This window comes from Manduca sexta, chromosome 18, assembly GCF_014839805.1.
Source record: "Manduca sexta isolate Smith_Timp_Sample1 chromosome 18, JHU_Msex_v1.0, whole genome shotgun sequence".
Classification (NCBI taxonomy): domain Eukaryota; kingdom Metazoa; phylum Arthropoda; class Insecta; order Lepidoptera; family Sphingidae; genus Manduca; species Manduca sexta.
Genome location: NC_051132.1, coordinates 6408773 through 6424783, shown reverse-complemented (window position 1 = coordinate 6424783; position 16011 = coordinate 6408773). Strand labels below are relative to the sequence as shown.

At 34.1% G+C, this 16011-nt stretch overlaps 1 protein-coding gene across 3 annotated transcripts in view; it reads left to right on the top strand.

Annotated features, from left to right (window-relative positions):
- Positions 1-14949, top strand: part of LOC115443356 (cGMP-specific 3',5'-cyclic phosphodiesterase) — a 97596-nt gene extending 82647 nt beyond the window's left edge. For 2 of the 3 annotated variants that reach the window (XM_037439993.1, XM_037439991.1), the window contains exons 5-19: positions 1193-1319; positions 2504-2622; positions 4575-4840; positions 5270-5446; positions 5920-6096; positions 6493-6618; positions 6975-7092; positions 7286-7377; positions 7512-7835; positions 8731-8884; positions 9183-9342; positions 9633-9853; positions 10385-10565; positions 11009-11185; positions 11298-14949. In XM_037439993.1, the coding sequence (XP_037295890.1) occupies positions 1193-1319; positions 2504-2622; positions 4575-4840; positions 5270-5446; positions 5920-6096; positions 6493-6618; positions 6975-7092; positions 7286-7377; positions 7512-7835; positions 8731-8884; positions 9183-9342; positions 9633-9853; positions 10385-10565; positions 11009-11168 (2402 nt within the window). In that variant the 3' untranslated portion in view covers positions 11169-11185; positions 11298-14949. Of the gene's footprint in view, positions 1-1192; positions 1320-2503; positions 2623-4574; positions 4841-5269; positions 5447-5919; positions 6097-6492; positions 6619-6974; positions 7093-7285; positions 7378-7511; positions 7836-8730; positions 8885-9182; positions 9343-9632; positions 9854-10384; positions 10566-10998; positions 11186-11297 lie in introns of all 3 variants that reach the window. The other variant, XM_037439992.1, reaches the window with a different exon arrangement.
- The last annotated feature ends 1062 nt before the right edge of the window (positions 14950-16011 follow it).

The following is a 16011-nucleotide window of genomic DNA, read 5'->3' as shown; positions in this document are numbered from 1 at the left end:
ACATTATGAAGCCGAAAAGCCGCCTGACCAAATCGTCGGTGACAATACATCATTTGTGCGCACTAGGCAGCGAGAAGCCACGGCTTTCCTCGCGGGCTTTGGCAAACAAACTGAAAATAGGACACCGTCGCCACTATAAATCTTATTTGAACTGCATCTTTAAATCACGCGCTGTGCGTTGGATCTATGTAAACATAAACAAATGGAATGGACTTTAAGAATGGCTTTATGTTGTTTCCTATTGAATAGTTTGGATTGGATTTGTAGTGTGGGAGGCTGTTTCATTTCGGTTTCTGACAAATATTTTAATGAAGATAGCATTCGAAATGTTTAATCAAATCATTGGGTGTCATATACTTAACATACCTAATATGAAGAATAATCTACAAGTTATCTGTCGTTTTGAGCTATTTTAACTATATTAGCAAAAATCCTGTTTAAAGAAACAGTTTTCTTAACGTAATATTACCATAGACGCGCTCAGTTATTCGATCAATAAAACTAATTGAAAATTTATAAGGAAATTACGTAATCCGTCAGTTTGCGTCACAAATTACATCTTTATTGAAATTGTCGATAGGGCCACCCTGCTGATGAAATTGCTTTATAGAATTATACTCTTTGCCCAGCAAACCTTTTAAGTTAACAGAAGTCTTAAAATAAAAAACGGCCGACCGTGTTTCCGAGAATATTAATTTAAAAAAGAGAATAAAAACTTTTTGTGTTTTACTTTCAGAATATACTGTTCCGAAAGTAAACTGATTATGTTTTCATATTTCTTTTTATGGGAGTACAATAATATTTTAGGTCTGTTTATTTAAGAAAAGCGTTTCGAGACAGTTATTTTTGTTATTTCAAAACTTCCATACAAACTTGATGTATCTTGACTCATGAATATACCTAATCAAATTGTACGTACATCTATCTCAATATTGGACTATGTGTATAAAAATGTTATTACGACGTAAAAAATACTTTTCTTCGTTCGCTGAATATTATAAAAATATAAATTCATTATTTTCCATCTCACAGTAAGGTGTATGTTCATATCTTAAAGTATGTTCATAACTGCAATATTCGATAACTAGTAGGTACTGTATAACAACATACAATAATGTTTGCCGTTACTGTTATATTTTATTCGAAAAAAAATATTAGTAATAACTTTATACTATTAAACTTTTGTTTTCAGAATTGAACGACGCCCTTCGCACAGCTAGAACACAAGAAATCAAAATCCCGTTCGGCGTTGGAGTCGCCGGACTCGCAGCGCAAACGAAACATCCAATCAATATCAAAAACGCGTATGCAGACCCACGGTGAGGCTCTAATTGGGACCAGCAGAGCTAATGCCACAGAATAGATAGTACTCGTATTGATGCTCTGAATTCTGAACACTTTTGTTTTATGTATGTGGGATCTGGAATTGAATTTTGTGCTTCGTCGACTAAATTCTAAAAGCTCGTTAAGGTAAACGTTAAAATAGGAATAATAAATGAATAATTATAAAAGGTAACTTATTGAATTTAAATCATAATTGATTTAAAAGTATTGTTCACTTAGGTACCTAAAAATTACTTTTTTGTCAGTACTTTGCAAGAGGTGACAGACTAGACTAAATTATAAAAGCTAATTAAAGTAAATTTTAAAATAAGCAAAATAAATAAATAATTAACAAAGAGCTTAATAAATTTAAATAATAATTTAGTTAACATATTATTTACTTAGGTACCTAAAAATAACTTTTTAATTAATACTTTGCAAGCGGTGATAGACTAGTTGGGAGTGAAACGGACTGCCGATACAAACATCCGGCAGTTCAAAACCGAAGGACACGCACTTCTGCTTTTTCTAAAGTTATGTGTGTATTCTTTGTGAATTATCGCTTGATTTGCCAGTGAAGGAAATCATCGCGAGGAAACGTGCGTACTTGAGAAGTTCTATGTAAGAATTTCGAGGATTTGTGAAGACTGCCAATCCGAACAAGACCAACGTGGTGGTTTATGGCTTCAACCTTTTCGGGAGTGGAGAAGGCCCTTGCCCAGCAGTGGGACAGTATATAATACAGGGCTGATATTATTATTATTATTTATAGTATTTTGTACTGATTTACAATAAGTAGTTTTATTCAACTTAAAACGAAGATGCGAGTTTTTCGAATTGAGTCGACGTTATGCATCTTATTAATTATTTTCCAGACATTCAAACGTAAAATGATACGTAGTATTATTAATTCTATTTTTAAAGTATTAAGTCCACCTTTATGCTCCGTTTTTTTTTGTATATATGAAGGCGCTTAAGCGTAATTTGTGCAAAACAATCCCGTCATTCCAGAGGGTTCTGAACTGGTATCACAATTAATTAGTGTAAACAAAATAGTTATTGAACACAGATATAGGAAATTTTCTTTAATAAATGAGATAGCTTCTGCATTTTATTCAGTACATCTCGGACCATGATTTGATTTCAGACCAATGTTTTAACTAATTTATTATATTTGTAGGTTTAACAGCGAGATAGACGCGCGCACAGGTTACAAGACTGAGCTGATCCTGTGCATGCCCATCTGCAACTACGAGGGGGACGTGGTGGGAGTCGCCCAGATCATTAATAAGACTGACGGTGAGAGAATACGTCTTCATATGTTCTTATACCAGTTCTACGTGTAAATTGCCTATATTATATCATTTGTGATTGTTGGGTTTTGGTATTTATATTAAACTAAATTGACTATTATACTCAACATGCGACCTGCTTATCTTTAACATGCAACCCGTAAACTCTTGCAAAAGTCCCATCTAACAAAAAAAACAGCTAATCTAAGTAAACATTTCGCAAAATCGGTTAATATGTCTAACAATATAGTCAATTTTGAATAGTTTTCATTAAAATAAGTAAAAAGTAAGTTTAATTTTAATAACGTTTTCATACACTTAAGTCGGTTAATGATTTCAATTGACATTGCGGCCCGTTTACAATAAAAGTTAAATATGGCTGCTCAATGAAATATATTTGACTGCCTCAGTGGCGTAGTTGTAATTGTACATGATACTAGTACGACTACCGCGCTGAGGTCCTGGGTACGAATCCCGGGTCGGGCCAAAATAATTGTGACTGGGTTTTTCCATCTTAAAAAATTACTCAGTCGCAGCTCGGAGTCAGGAAGTTGGCGGTGTGATACCCCCGTGCCTCGGAAAGCACGTAAAGCCGTTGGTCCTGCGCCTGATCTCTCACAATGTCAGATTGCCATGACGCGCCGTCTCACCGGACTATGAGAGTGAAAGGAACAGAGAGTGCACCTGTGTATTCCGCACACACTTGTGCACTATAATATCTCCTGCGTACCTGGCTGATCTCCGTTGAGATTGGCCGCCGTGGCCGAAATTCGGCTAGGAGGGGATTATTAAAATATATCAAACTGCCGCAAACTCTTGTTGGCAGTAAACATTAATGTCCATTAAATAACTCCTAAAAAGTTGCAATAATAAGGCTGGTAATCATATCTTAACTGTAATAGGCATATTACGGTATAATTGTTTTTGTTCAGAGGGTACGCTTGTCGCCTCATACAAAGTTCAGTGCAAATATAATATGATAGCGATAGATACCTCGTTAGTTGCCAAATTTATGCCGGACTAACTTACTACGGAAATGAGTTGATTAAATTGCTAAAACAACCAGTTAGGGGTATTTATATAAAGCACTAGTAGACCCGACAGACGCTGTCCCGTCTTAACTATGAATTTGCAGCGCGCATTCTGTCAATCGCTGACAGTTATTTGAAACAATTGACAGTTATATAAAATTAATATTTTCGTTAAGTTTTCTTAAATTTTTTAATTTTCCGCGCAATTTTTTGAACTTTTTCTTTCATAAGTACCTTCTCCTGACAATAACAAACATAACAAAAAAAAATAGTGAAATCGGTCCAGCCGTTCAAGCGTGACCAAGGGAAATAGGGATTCAATTTTATATATATAGATATTGTGGTCCTTATTCATTTGTGCGCTCACACAAACTCTCTTTAGTATGATCAATTATCTCTTTCAAGTTTGAACACTCAATTATCTCTTTGAAAATAACGTCCATTTGGCTTGAAATAACTTAAATGCACCATTACTGGATATTCCGAGCAATTTCATACGAACGCAAGCCCGCGCGAGTCGCCCATCCAAATGTCGTCGCTTCGATGAACTTTGAAAATGGAATATTATACAATATCAGAATCTTCTTTAAGAAGTCTTATAGAAATCTATTTAGATAGTATAAAAAGATACGTTCTTATATACAACGGATGGTTGGTTATTAAAGGTTTGTTATGTTTTAATCAGCCTATGTTCTATGTAATAGTTCTAGTATTTTCGGAATAGCAATAAGTATTATCGGAATTCTTGAAGAAGGTTGTTAAGATATTATACTTAGTTATATAAGATATTTCAATATAAATATAAATAATGGTTGAGTAACACCGTTTATCACAAACGTAAGCTAAAAATGTGAAGAATAAGATGAATATATCAAAATGAAAATTAATCTGCTACAAATTATATAATACTTTTATCTTTACTTTTCAGGATCCAAAGAATTCTCTCCAAGAGACGTGGAGGTATTCCGAAGGTACCTTACCTTTTGCGGTATCGGTATCCAAAATGCCCAACTGTTCGAATCATCAGTTCTAGAGTACAAAAGAAACCAGATACTGTTAGCCCTCGCGCGAAGTATATTTGAAGAGCAAAGCAATCTAGAATGCTTGGTTACGAAGATCATGACAGAAGCCAGAGAACTACTAAAATGTGAGCGATGCGCTGTTTTTATATTAGACACGGATCATTGTGAATCGGTAAGTTTTTAGGTGATATTTTTAAACAAGGATTAGATTATTGAAGTTAGTAACATATACTGTTTGTTAAAATGTAGAGAAATATCAGGTTATCAAAGAATGGAAAGACGTAATCAGCCGCATGCAAATGTGTTTACAGACAGTACTTGGACATAGATTTTTAATTCAACATTCCTGCGTGATCATAACGTGGCATTTTAATAGTGATAGATGAAGAAACCTTATTCCTTGAGCTGACAGTCCCAAATCCGATGCATATAATTTTGATGCTATATACTCCTGCCTTAGTCAACAAGAATTGATATTTCTAATATCATCAATTGTTTCCTAATATAACTATTAGTGCACACAATAGATAAATCAGCCGCTCCTTCAAAAATTGCCAAGAATTGTTATTTTTTAAAATCGACTCATGTGTAATTGTTCCAGAGTCACTTAGAGCGTATCGTGCAAAGGCCGGGCGGCAGACGGTCGGCCACACCGGCGTTACCTCCACCAGCACCGACAAGATTCCACACACTCTTCGAACTCGGAGCGCAGCAGTCCAGAACTACCCTCACGCCGCGGCATGATAATAAGTCGACGCTCGCTTCCATAGCTTTAGCTGTAAGTTTCAATCCCGTCAAAGAGTTTTAAAATTAATGTCTTTCAGAAGTATCAAAAGGAGAAAGTTTTTTTTTTATTTTATTGATTGTGGAAAACTTACAGATAATACAGGCTTACACAATTATAATAGCGACAAAGGGCCAATAAAAATTTTCACTTACAGAATTTCACTCTAGAGTTTAGACTTTACAAATTGGATATAAAAATACTTATAAGTATATAGTTTTCTGAATATTTTCTCCCCTTTACCTTCTACACATTTTGGATACTTTCCGTTTGTTTACCTTACTTTCCCCAACTTCCTTTCCTCGGCCGCTGCAGTTGCTAAGCCAGGGCTTCACTTAAAACCAGCAAAGCATCTCAATGAAAACTGCAGTGGATATAAAAAAAATCGACTAAAAAGATTTAATCTAATTCCTTGTATTATGTTTATGGCTGTATGTAGTGTTTATAATTAACAATTATCTTTCCAGGTGGCACAATCAAACAGATCGTTGAACATATCGGATGTAAAGGACTGGTTGCGAGAGAACGGCATGGCGCACATGGGCGTGGTGGGTGACGACGCGATCAACGTGCGGACCATGCTCTGCATGCCTATTGTTAATGCTAATAAAGACGTTATTGGCGTGGCACAGTTGATTAATAAGGTATTACTGTTTTTTTAATCTTACATGTTAAGATATTATACTTGATATTCCTAGATTACTTTTGTTTTTAGAAACGAATTTAAATAGTATATACATTAAAGGGTAGAAAAGTAAAGTAGTAAGATAATATTTGTTTATTACAGATTTAAAAAAAAATCATGTTTGGAAAATTAATTTACTTAGATATTAACACAATTTTACATCTGTAGACAAAAAACACTGATCAGGCTGTATCATTCCGATAGCTGTGCATAATACATAATATGTGAAAACACTAATATGAGGTTTTTACCTCTACCTACTAATAGAAAATCTTGGAATTATACATCTCTTAATATTTAGGTAAATTACATGGAAATAAAGGCTCTATTATATTACTATTGTGGTTATTTTCAGGATAACGGATCACATTTCACAGATGGTGATGTTTCGATATTCGAAGCATTTGCTATCTTCTGCGGTCTCGGCATCCATAATACTCAAATGTACGAAAACGCGTGTAAACTAATGGCTAAACAGAAAGTAAGTTAACATATATTTAACATAACTATTCATCTTTTGTTGTCGAAAATTAACTAAATTATATAAATATTACTTAAATTTTTTAATTTTGCTTTTGCAAAGAAACTACACTACTTGTAGTAGTGCTCTCCAGTCCAAATATAAAGATGAGTGAAAAGCGATAGTAACTCCGGAGTATAACTAAGATATTTGACATGATTATGGAGTTAAACAATTTACAGACATTTCAACGTCCAATATAAGTAAATAGACATTATATGAACTCACGGCCATTTTCTTTATTAATCCTAGCTTGTTACCGATTTCCAACTATTCACATCCCTTCTATAATACTAAGTTGATTGTTAACTTTATAGGTTGCGTTGGAATGTTTGTCGTACCACGCGACGGCGTCGGCAGAAGATACCAGCAAGTTATGTCAAGAGGTGATACCGTCCGCTGAAACATATAATCTATATAGTTTTCAATTTCACGGTTAGTAAAAACTTTTAGTATTTTTAAGTTATGAATATCGTTCTTGCTAAAGTAAAAGAAAGTAATTACTAATCAAGAAAGCCTTTTAAAAGTCGATCGTATCGCGATTCGTTTCCAAATAACATATTTGTTTAGCTAAAATATGATTTCTATATGGCGACGTATTTTTTTTTATCAAAATTGTTATTTTCAGATTTCGATCTATCCGACGAAGACACGTGCAGAGCAACATTACGCATGTTCCTACAATGTAGTCTTGTGGAGAAGTTTCATATACCTTACGACGTAAGTACACGTCTAAAAAAGACTTACTAAAAACCGCTTTAGGCTTTGGCATGCCCTAAGCATTTTAATACTAGTTGCCCGCCTAAAAATTCACGTAAATAATTTGGCAGTACAAAAAAAATTGTTGATTACAGGTTCTCTGCAGATGGATACTTAGCGTGAAAAAGAACTATCGTCCAGTCAAATATCACAATTGGAGGCACGCTCTGAACGTAGCCCAAACTATGTTCGCCATGTTGAAAACAGGCAAAATGGAGCGTTTTATGTCAGATCTAGAAATTTTGGGTCTTCTGGTCGCTTGTCTATGCCACGATCTAGACCATAGAGGTACGAACAACGCGTTCCAAACGAAGACAGAGAGTCCTTTGGCCATATTATATTCGACGTCGACTATGGAGCATCATCATTTCGACCAGTGTGTTATGATTTTGAACAGCGAAAGCAATAATATATTTCAGGTAAGTTTTGTAGCTTTATTACCATAAGTATTTAATTTTTATATGACTAATATACTTACTGTAGAAAACGGCTTAGCTGTCCTCCTAGAAATGCCAATATCCATGGGTGAGGGTGATCTCTTAGCTTAAGGTGGACCATCAGTTCTCCTGCCTTCGTATAGGTCGCTGGCACGTACAACATATTAAAAAATTGCGTGTGGGTAGTGTCTTAATATACATATCAGTTGTCATGTCAACGCATGAACCACTTAAAAATACAGCGTGATGTCTTATTTTCATTTATGTGTCTGTCCCTTTAATTATAATATATTTTTAACACACTGTAGAAAATTGTAACGGTGTGAATAATATGAATGTTCCAGGTTTAGTTAACTGATCTATATACCTACGTGCCTGAGAAAAACAAACAAAGAATAAATAAAGATCGCGTTTACATTATTTAAATGTCATACCTTGAAAGGATTTATTACCTTACGTTATTAAGGCGATACCTCAAGGTCCATTTTCATACATTTTTTTTCACCTTTAATCTGGGTAACTAAACAAGTATTGGCAAGTAAAGAATTTAAATTCACGTCTAGTTAGTGATTAGTTCTCGCAGTTGAAAGAAAAACGTAAAAATAATTAATAATCATGGATATTTCGGCCTTTAAAATTTCGTCATATTAAATTTTAGAACTAATCACTAACTAGACGTGAATTTAAATTATTTACTTGCCAATACTTGTTTAGTTACCCAGATTAAAGGTGAAACAAAATGTATGAAAATGGACCTTGAGGTATCGCCTTAATGTCAATTGAAATAATTTATATCATTTTAATCCAATGTTGCGTTTTACCTTGATATATCTACATGATTCCATTTATAAATATTCCAATTTTGCTCTCTAATCAGGCGTTGTCTCCAAGCGATTACAAAGATGTAATGCGCGTGGTGGAAACCGCGATCCTGTCCACCGACCTGGCGATGTACTTCAAGAAGAAGTCTAAGTTCTTAGAACTCGTCGACAACGGTGAATTCGACTGGCAGAGCCAGGAAAAGAAAGAGCGTAAGTTGATATTTTAAAAACCAAGATTCATTAGCTAATAAAAAATCTAGATACATCGTAAAGTCGCAGAAGTCGTTCAATCTTACCCTGAATGCACAAGATAATTTTGTATCCTTAATAACATTTTCTGATGTGTAAAACATAGCTCAAACTCTAGAAGAAGGTAAAAAAACGTACGGACAGTACAAACGAAGTATAAGGGATAGGAAAATAAACCAAATGACATTAGAATATTATAATTACATATGATGACCTCAAAATATAATAAACTACAATACAACATTGATGTTGATTTTAGTGTTATGTGGCATGATGATGACGGCATGTGACGTGTCGGCGATAGCGAAACCCTGGGAGGTGCAGCACAAGGTGGCGAAGCTGGTGGCTGACGAGTTCTTCGACCAGGGAGACCTTGAAAAACTGCAACTAAACCAACAACCCATTGCTATGATGGACAGGTAAGAAACTTCCATTAGCCTATCGTACATGATTATTTTACTATACATTCAGCCGACCATAATGCTTAGTACTCATCATATAATTTGCTGTTTACGGAGATGCACGTCTTTAAAAGACAAATCATAAAAAAACATCAGAACTACGTTGATCATAAACCCCTTCAAACTGAAGCACAAAAGGCCCTTCACACAGCTGCGTGACGACATAACAAAGCTAAAATGTTTTTAACTAACGATTAACGAAGCACCTGATAATTATAATTGATTTATTCCTTTTTCTTAAATACTAGGGAGAAAAAAGACGAACTACCACAAATGCAAGTGGGCTTCATCGACATGATATGTCTGCCGTTATACAAAGTTCTGTCAGATACGTTCCCTTGGATCCAGCCACTGTACTCTGGCACTATGGAGAACCGGCAGCGGTGGCAGGACCTCGCTGAGAAGGTGGAGATGGGCCTCACGTGGATCGACCATGATACTATCGACAAACCTATTGAGGAATTTACCGGTAAGGGCGATACTTGTATGATACTTTCACCTAGGTAGGTTTTATGGGTAGAATACGAAAAAATTAATCAGTGTTTCATACAACTTAGTATGCAAGCAACAAGTCCCACTCACTTCAAGAACCCGGTCATGTATATTTCAACTCAAGGAGTTGATATCTCCGAAAAGAGATAACGTCAGAAGATTAGCAAACCGTAAAACTAAATACTACGTAATAAATATATTTCCAACTCCTTCCTATCCTGTTTGATCAATTTTTGTTGCGATTTAAAACTAATTAGTGCTCCCTGACACTCGTCGGGCTTCACCGCTCGGTTTCATAAAATCCATGCCACTGCTGATTTTGGCTTACAGGAGTTACAGTGGTGGGTGTGAGGGTGGGATAGTCTCGTAATGACCGGTAAAACTGAGCTAAATGCCAATAAGTTCATGTCCTATAACGTCCAAAACCCGAGCTAACTATAAAGTTAGCATATAATATGGTCAGAAAGATATATTAAACCATCCTCTTTAATAAAACATCTTGTTTCAGCATTGAACGAACCAATAAAAGACGTAGAGCTAACAGTAACGACATTGAAAAGTACGAAACCGATACCCGAAAGCAGTAGCAGTATGGCGCTTGTGAAGCCAATAAAGACCTCCTTCCACTCGCTACGGCGCGGGAAGAGCGGGAACTACACCTCGCGACCCGCTAGGAACAAACTTACCAGGTAATTATTAAATTGCCATATCATAACTGATTTATATAATCTATTTAGCGAATTTATTAAATTCAATTATATCCACGTGTTTATACGCTAACCTTTACTCAATAAAATGGTATATGGAATGTAACTGAGTAAATACTCTGTTTTACGTGTAAGTTTTATTAAACAAGAAATGCTATGTTATTCGATCGACTAAAGGAGTTACCTTGAACCTGATAGTAGAGTGCCTAATTAAGAATAACGACTAAAACTAAGGCCCACTAAGAGCCACCATAAATCCAGACTACGCGAAAGTAAGTATATATAGTTTTCCTTTGACATGTCTCGTTTGTTTCGAAATAAATAAAAAAAAAAACTTCCCAAAATTGCAAAGATTATTCCTTATTTAATATACAATTTTAATTTCGATAATCTAATATAACAGTATAAACGAAAGTCTGTTGCAGATCTCTGTACGCCGCGCCAAGCACGCGGGAGAGCGAGAAAGAGAGAGAGAAAGAGAGGGAGAGAGAACGACCGACCCAAACAGCCAACCACACGGAGGACGAGCAGCCGCCGCCGACAACCAAGACGAAACATAAGAGCCGCCTCTGCCATATGTTGTGACGGTTAAGTTTAAATTGGTGAGTTGTACACTGAACCTATTTGGACTTACGATCTACTTTTACGTAATGATTTTTTATTTATGCTATCAAAATCGATGTGCGAACTAAAAAAAATCCTTTTCTTCAACAGGGGCAGCCAAGCAAGTACAGACCGATCGGACAAGCAGGACCGAGTGAAGCCGTCCAAATCGATCGACTAGGCACGCGCCGGCGCCCTACAGCTGTCTCTTCGCCGAGCCACGGCCCTACTTCAACTTAACTAATGTGTGTTTTAAACTCTCTACATGGTTAGTGCGTTCTTACGTATCAAGTATTTGTTCTCCGTGGGTATAGTGCAGCTTCAGTAATATACTACATATCGAAAGCCGAATGGCGGTGAGACTTCCTCCCTGTTTACAGTTAAACTATAGTTCATGCTCTAACTTTGAAGTAAGTGGGTAATAAACGATGTTTGTTAAGCCTTTCAATGGAATTTCCAGTGCTGTATAATTTAAAAAGTAGGTACCAATACATTAATAGTTATAAATAACCAGCTACAGACATCAAGCGGCAAATACTTGAAGTTCGTTTCACTTCGAGCGAATTTCATTTAATTTATGACGTACGTAGAACAAATTCCTTGAATTCGTGGCGTGTGCAAGCGAAGCGGCTCGCACCGTTAGTGACTTGTACATTTCTACTATTTAGACACACTTTTAAGTAGTTTAATGTGGTATACTGTTCCGGACGAACAAACTAGTTGTTTGTGAAGTAATGTTCATTATATGGCATTAAAGCGGCAAGCATTTACCTTCCCAGTGTTTAACTTGATGTTACATATACAACTAATCTGCCATCATTTATTGTGGCTCGTAACAAAGAAATTACCTATTTCGGTAACAGCCAGGTTATAAATGTCTACATTCTGTAATTTTTTAAACAATTCAGTTCGTTCGTTCGAAATATTTTAGTGAAAAAAAAAACTAAGTGTAACTCGTAGTATTTTAAATTTCAGCGCCATTTTGGCGCAACGATGTTTCCTGTAAAACTTTAGGTAAATGTTTATTAAATGTATTGTTTACATAGACTGTGATCTAGAGTAACTTCGCGAAATTCTATTTTAAAATATAATACCTTCACGCTGGGCTTATATCCAAAATAACAATCTTTAGAGAATATTTTTTTTTATCCGTACTTCATGTGCATTATTTTATTGATAATTACATTGAAATGTATGGTTCCAATATAATTTTTCATACTATGTACACATAAAGTCTAAATATATAAAAATTAAGTTAATAAAACCAAGCTCTGTGGGTGAAAATATAGACGGGTGACTAGTTACTCAAATATTATTTAATTTGGTAATAAAAGGAGTTAGATCCGTAGCCAAAATCCGTGTCTACAATCGTTAACGCTAACGTAATGTATGAGAATAATATAACCTAACCATAGACTTATCGATAGCTTATGTCTTGTCAAACAATTTTTCTGTTTTCTATTAGCGTTAACGATTTTGAAAAGGCACCTTGGCTACGGCCTCAAAGCAGAAAAAAGGAACAAAATATAAACCAAACAACTATCATTTACTAGTACACTTGATGACCCTACTATAAATGTGGTAAATATTTACCAACATAAATATTTACCTAAAAAAACATAAATAGGTCCATACCACGTGTGATTACACGAATTATGAATTTAAAAGGTTGTGAGAAGAGAATAAGTATACTTATGTTCCGACGTGGGTTATTTACCAAAATTAGTGTATTGAACTTGGACCTTGATAGTTTTAAAATAAAATTTTCAACTGTTTATAATTATTATAGGTAATGATGGATTTTAAAATCGAATCACAGATAAAAAAGTATTTTGAAAAAAGAATTAAATTTCTTTATGGAATGAAACCGGCCTCCTTTTGAATTTACTCTTCGTGGTCAAATAAAGGTCTTTCATTCACTTTACCTACAGTTATTTAGGATTTGGATATAGGACCCGGCTTCCTTTCTACTCTATTACTTTTAAAATAGAATATTCGTCTCTTGGCCTGTGAAATAACGTGTATGTTACAAATAGTTATGAACATAAGAAATGTTTCGTATGTCACGATCTACGACGCGTTTAAATTATTTAATTTTGTATATCAATGATTTAAGCTGAAAGTATTATGATGCTAGTCGGTTGTTTTGTTAAATTTCATATATTTATTGCATGTTGCTACCATAACGTCCATTTTGCTTAAATATGTGCAATACTTTTTATTGTATGCATAATTTTATAGAAATAATGTTCCGTTGGTCCATTTATGATTGTCTTTAATTTTATATCTGGAAAATTTACATGATTAAAAACTTATAATTCATGTTTTGATTTTGTTAACTGACAAGGCCATGAATATAATTCATGGTCAATGTGGCACTTATCATGTTTCAAAAGAAAAAAATAATTGAGCCTGCCTTTATATATTTTATATTTTATAATGTCAAGTACGTTATGTATCTATATATAAGATGTTTGTTTATTAAAATTAAAATGTTTCTTTCCAAAAATAAAGGAGGTTCATACTGTCCGTAAACAAACTCAAAAATATAGTCGTCTTAATATTATTGTGATTCTGTGGCGGCTTGCCATAATAATCTCATTATTATTGGAAAGGAAAACGATTTCGAACGTGTCAATTGACTAATCAACGCAAAGTTAAGTTAATTATTTTCACGCAATTCTATGAATTTCCACTTTTTGTCATTTAAAATTCCGAATGTTTTTAAATCTCGATATAAATAAATGTTCTTTACTGAATATTGTATATACACGATAATAAGTATATTTATTTGAGATAAAACTATATTTATTGATTTTAGCATAATTATTTTGCTATTTGTGTTAAGTCTCTTAATGTATCAGTTTGTTCATGAGAATAATTTGACAATTAAAAACCCTTTTAAAGCAATTATTGATGTCAAATATTGTGGAGATTTTTACTGTCGTTATAAAGTAGGATGTTGATCCACATGTTGTGAATTTAGTGTGGTTATTCTTTACTGTGAACTGAAATAAAATAATGTAATCATGTTTTTCGATTTCTTAACTTGCATTCACAATTTTAAATAATACGAATATATTTAGTTTATGTCTTCATTGCTTCTGAGGTTTGATTTGCGCTGTTGTTGCAATCATGGCTGAAGGTTATGCGTTAGAAATATAAAAAGTAACATAAAAATTAAGGTAATAACTAAAGGTGTTGTATATCTAAACATAATATAAAGACTAAACGAATTTGTACGCTATCATCAATGTATGTTGGCCATTATTTCGTTACTCAAGATAATAAATAATAGAAATTTATTTTTTCCGCACTTAGCAGACACATTGTCGTGTGTCCGAATGACTCCAAGAAATATCTCTAAAAACTTTTTAACAATAGCGCAGATCAACACCGATGAAACAGTGATATTTCTGATAGATAATTTGTTTCGTAATTGATGTCAAATGCAATTAATGACTTTTCTTTGGTGTTTAGCAGTTATCTTAAATTATCCCCGTGTGTTGGCGGTACCATGGTTAAGACTTATTCTCTATTTTAGTGTGATTACATTTATAATTAAAATTACGATATGAAATTTATGAACTTTTCTCTGTAATGTTTATGTTATATACTCGCTTATGTTTTTCTACAAAAATATATCTAATTAATTAAATTTTACTTCTACAACTTTGTCAATTATATACATTTTTGTTAAACCATGCGCCGACAATGTACGTGTGATGTTATTTGTTTCGACAAATAAAAATTGTGAACAATAGATATGTTTTATTTCTTGTAATAAACATTTTTTTATCTACTTATACAATCAACGGATACAACAATCATGATAGGTACTTCTTAGAAGCAACCATCTTGACAAGCGTGCCTATTTAAATTTCGAATCCTAATCGAAAGTTGGCTTGCACAATGACTCATTAATTTGATTAAGGTAATCCCCCACCAAAATGAGGCGCTAATCGTATTGTTAGAAGCGATGTATTCGAAATTCATAATACAAATAAAAATGAATAACATTACTGCAATACGTTTACTTTGGTTGTTTAAAGTTATTTATATTTTGCAAAATAGTTTTATTTCAATTTGGCGTTCAGCTGGATAATTGCGTTTATATAAAGAAAAAATCAATAAACATGGAATTTATACACTTTGAAATAATTTCCAAGGAATTGACTTTACTGCTATTTAGCTGCTTTTAAAATTATAATAGTGAGTGCACTAGTTGCGCCTCTGCCTACCCCTTCAGGAATAAAAGGTGTAAGTGGGGGGAGAAGAAAGTAGTCAATTAACTTAAATAGACAAGTACAAGTGGATGAAAACCTAGTTGGGAATGAAACTGTCTGCCGAGTCAATGTTAGCAGGTTCAAAACTCAAGGCACACAACTCTAATTTTTCCAAGTTACCGGTCTATTTTTTTACATATAATTTTTTTTATCGTTTCCTTTAAGGCGATACCTCAAGGTCCATTTTCATACATTTTGTTTCGCCTTTAATCTGGGTAACTAAACAAGTATTTTTACGTTTTTCTTTCAACTGCGAGAACTAATCACTAACTAGACGTGAATTTAAATTCTTTACTTGCCAATACTTGTTTAGTTACCCAGATTAAAGCCGAAACAAAATGTATGAAAATGGACCTTGAGGTATCGCCTTAACGGTGAATGAAGATTTCGTAAAAAAAACCTACATCCGTATGAGTTGTGCTAATTTATTCGCGTAAAAACTTCCGCAAACATCCTTTCTATTTATTTCGTCCTTAAGAAAAATATTCATACGCACAAGAATAATTGTTATTACATTCTAAATTTAAATGTTCTTACCT